At 45.0% G+C, this 4426-nt stretch overlaps 1 protein-coding gene across 2 annotated transcripts in view; it reads left to right on the forward strand.

Annotated features, from left to right (window-relative positions):
* Positions 1-4426, forward strand: part of ST8SIA5 (ST8 alpha-N-acetyl-neuraminide alpha-2,8-sialyltransferase 5) — an 86707-nt gene that overhangs the window by 30089 nt on the left and 52192 nt on the right. For both annotated transcript variants that reach the window (XM_014959839.1, XM_014959840.1), the window contains exon 2: positions 452-1153. In XM_014959839.1, the coding sequence (XP_014815325.1) occupies positions 1023-1153 (131 nt within the window). In that variant the 5' untranslated portion in view covers positions 452-1022. The remainder of the gene's footprint in view (positions 1-451; positions 1154-4426) is intronic.

Raw genomic sequence — 4426 nt, forward strand, 5'->3', positions numbered from 1 at the left:
GGGAGGGGGGAGGAGGGGGAAACAATTGGAATATTTGTCCCTTTAAATGAATGGCTCTTAGAGCCTGCACGGGGATGCAGTCCCCCCCTCTGCGGCTGTGAGGCTACCGGGATAAATCAGCATGCGGGAACCGAGAGCTCTGTCCTTGAAGGGATGCGCCGTGACCTTGCTTAACGCTCACTCTGGAGGAATAACCCGGGGAGGGGGGTGTGTGGAGGGGGAAATACAGGAGCCCGAACAGGGAGCAGAGCCTGATTAAGAGGCACTGCCTTCTGCCTGTGAATTCTGCCGCGCCGGAGGCAGGGTGCGGGCGACGCGCTGCCGCACAAAACGCAGCTTTCCCCTTCCTGCTGGGTGGCTGTTTCTCCTTTTTTTTTTTTTTTTTTTTTTTCATCAGGAAATATTTTTTCTCTCTCTTTTCCTTTTTTTTTTTTTTTTTTTTTTTTTGCAGGGGACCGAGCGAAAATCCTCATGATGGTTATTACGCGCTCGCTCCGTAATAGCACACCCCGGTCACGTCTCCTCGCAAGCACGTTTCGCTGGAACCACTGAGCAGAAGCAAAGAGGAGCTGACGACTATGTGTTTCCAACGCCGGTTGCCCGAGCCCTGTGTTTGCCATTGGCTGCGGTTCCCTGGTTTATTTGCAGCTTCCCCCATCTGGAATATGAAAATGGGATTGAAGTAGATAATTGCTAGCAGCGGGTTTTCGAGAGAGGCTGAGAGGGAACAGAATGCCTCTCGCACAGCACAGGCTGCCGGTGCCCAAAGAGCTCCCAGAGATGATTTTAGATGTTACCCACGTCTGAATCTCCTGGAAACTTTACCGTGGAAGCGAGCCATTGCGCACAATCCCGGAGCTGACATCCAAAAGGGGCAAGGAAGGGGCCAAACAATGGGATACCTTGTCCTTGGATTGCTCAGAGACAAACCAGCAAGCGTTCCCCTCCGCTTCCCGGCAAAGAGGGCATGAAGGCGGCAGCGAACTGAATTTTACCCAGCGGAGCTTCAGTGGCTTTTAAGGATGGGATACACTGACCCTTCGTCAAGCAGGGATCTGCTGGGAAACAGAACTTTGTTCTTCATCTTCATCTGCGCCTTTGCCGTGGTCACCTTGCTGCAGCAGATCCTGTATGGGAGAAACTATCTCAAAAGGTAAAAAGGGGGGATTTGAGGGAATAGGAAAAGTTGTCTGATCGCCCTGGATGGAGACGGGGATCCAGCCATACCATTATAACAGTTCAAACCACTTATGGGTGTTGGGCTGACAATGTTAGTATCTTGTCAATCTGGGAAGGTGCATCCAGCATCTGTAATGTCTGTTAGATGATTAATAAAGGAGAACGTTAGGTAGAATATAATGATTTGTGTGTTTCCTAGCTTGTGTTTTAATCATCAGCTGTTGTAAAAATCTAAATCTTACTTAACTTTAAATAGACTGACTTATATACCACTGGAGTATTTGCCCCCGATATAAGCTTTTCACCCTATATAAGTTCAAGCTGAAATGCCTTAAAAGGTTGAATTAAGGTAGCATGGTCATTACCTAAACTTTAATGTCTTTACAAACAAACATGCTGATGAAATTTCTAAAATCAAAGCAGCAATATTAGTGTTCCAAATAACAGCACTTTGTTTTTTCACTGCTGTAGTCTTGTGCATTTACTGCTGAGGCTGCTTTGTTGTAGAGCACATCAGTCTTTGATCTAAAAATGCTGTTGCTCTTAAAGCTCTGCATGGGTCAAGTGTTTCACCTTGACCCATACTGAGTTTATTTTACTTAAATCCAGTTTGCAATGTTATGGCTTATATGATTTTATAGAAGGGAATGTTTCTTTTACATGCTTTGAGGTAAGTGGGTTTCAGTAGTGTAGGCAGCTGCTGTGGAATTTTTTATTGGAATTTAGCTGCATTTTGCCAGCAGAGATCAATGGTTTGATTCTTGCCTGGTTTGCAACTCATGTAGTTGTTTGCCTTGTGCCAAGAGCAAGCAAAATGCTGACAGATCAGCAAATGTTTCTCACTCTGGTAGGGCAAAGCAAGCATGATATTAATATGTATAGACAGGAGCGTTGTAGTTTATCCACAGAACTGTTTGTGTGCCTTGCTTAGCAGTGAGGCCTTGGCTGGGGGACTCTGCCTGGTTTTGGGCACCTCACTTCCAGAAAGATGTGACTCGATTGCAAGGAGCCAAAGGAAAGCAGCAAGAATGAACCGAGGTGTAGAAAACGTGTGTTTGTTTGGCTTGGAGAAAATTAAGGAGAAATATGGTAGCTGTCTTGAAACGCCCAAACTACTTCTGGCAAGAGGAAAGTAATAAACATATCTCTGTGAAGACTCATGAGATGATGAGGAGTCATGGGATTAAGTTCCAGCAGGCACAAAATTTGGCTTTAACCACGAAGGGAAACTTCTAAAGACTAAGGCTACCTGAGGAGGTATGAAATCTCCATCTTTGGGGGCTTCAGGAATCTGTTAGGTGGATAAGGGTAGTATTGAGCTGCCTTGGTGTTCAGAAGATGACGTTATGACCAGTTCAGGTCTCATCTTGCCTCATTTTCTCAGTTTTTTCCCATTTGTCCTCGAGGCCTTACAGCCCAACCAATACTTGCTTTTCTAGATTGAAATGACCGCAACAGGATTGCAGCAATAAAAAATAAATTCGAAATACAGATTGAAATGAAAAAGAGCAAAGTGAAGATAAAATGGAGAGAAGATGGAACCAAAACTCTTCCAGTGAGACAGCTCTGTGGCCAGTCTCTGTCCTGCCTCATGCACTGGGAGCTTCTCCTGTCACCAATGGGCTGCAGGGAGTGCAAAAAAGGCTGATGTCCAATTCCCGGGCTTGATAGAAGAAATTCTGGATCTGAGCATTCTGCCATCAAAGGGGCTTAAGCAGGGAGATATGCATACATTTTGTCACTTTGACTGGAAAACACTGCTAATTTAATTTTTTTTTTATTCCAGCTTTTAATGGTGCATTTCTTTTCTTTTTTTCTTTTCTTTTTTTTTTTTTTTTTTTTTTAAACCACCAAAAGGAGCATAAGAATAATAACAGCACAATGCAGTATTTTACAGGATGGATATCCTACTGAAAAATTATGAATGTGAAGAATTTCTCAAAAGTCACTGTAGATACCTTTCATCTCCCATGAGAAAGCACTTCTTTTATTTTTTTTTTTTTTTTTTTTTTTTTTAAACCACATGAAGGAGTCTCAGAGGGTTCCCCCTGACAGTGCAGGGAAAAAGGGCTTAGACTCCTTTCTGCTGGCAAGTGGTAGTTGCCACTTATCACGGAAATAAAAATGTACGATGTGGCATTCTCAGGCTGTCAGTTACTAATGACAGAAAGGCGATTTACATAGCAGCTTAAATCATTAACATAATATTATCAGGAAAGTACTTTTTCCCTTTTTCTTTCCCTCTCTCACTCTCATACCCTGCAGTAGATTATGGTGACCATTCTCAGGCAGTTTGATTGCCAGACCGTTCCGTGCAGGGAGAGCTGTGACCTTTAATTACTCTTTTCTTTCACAAACCTCCGGTGTTAAATCCCCTGTGAGAAGCTGATACTGGCTGTGAGGTTCCTTGGACACATTATACCTTGCACCTCCAGGGATCACAGTGGAGCTGGTGGTTTTGGACAGCATCCTTGCAGAGGAGAAGTGGGATATTTATAACTTGGGTACCGCTTGCCAAACTGGAGCCTGGGGACGCTGCCTAAACCTAAAGCATTCAACGTGCTGCTTGTTTTATGGCAGCCTTTCCTTGCATCCCAACATAGAGTCATAGAATGGTTTGGGTTGGAAGGGACCTTAAAGACCATCCAGTTCCAACCCCCTGCCCTGGGCAGGGACACCTCCCACCAGCCCAGGTTGCTCCAAGCCCCCTCCAACCTGGCCTTGAACCCCTCCAGGGATGGGGCAGCCACAGCTTCTCTGGGCAACCTGGGCCACGGTCTCACCACGCTCACAGGAGCGAATTTCTTCCTAATATCTACTCTAAATCTCTCCTCTTTCAGTTTAAAACCATTCCCCCTCATCCTATGGGTCCCCTCCCTGATAAAATGTCCCTCCCCATCTCTCCTATAAGGCCCCTTTTAGGGACTGAAAGGCTGCTCTAAGGTCTCCATCCACAACAGTTACAGGCCTCTGGGCCTCTTCTCCAGGCAGTGAGAAGAAATTCCCTCGTGTATTGAAAGAAACCTGAAGATTGCCCTGAAGTACCATTCCAGTAAATCTACAATGCTTTTAAGCCTAAATATAATACAGGCCTGGTTTCATAGAATCATAGAATCATTGAGGTTGGAAGAGACCCTTGGGATCATCGAGTCCAACCATCTACCCTACTCTACAAAGTCCTCCCCTACACCATATCCCTCAGTACCCCATCTAAATGTCCCTTAAACACATCCAGGGATGGTGACTC

Source organism: Calidris pugnax, unplaced genomic scaffold, assembly GCF_001431845.1.
Source record: "Calidris pugnax isolate Ruff unplaced genomic scaffold, ASM143184v1 scaffold474, whole genome shotgun sequence".
Classification (NCBI taxonomy): Eukaryota; Metazoa; Chordata; class Aves; order Charadriiformes; family Scolopacidae; genus Calidris; species Calidris pugnax.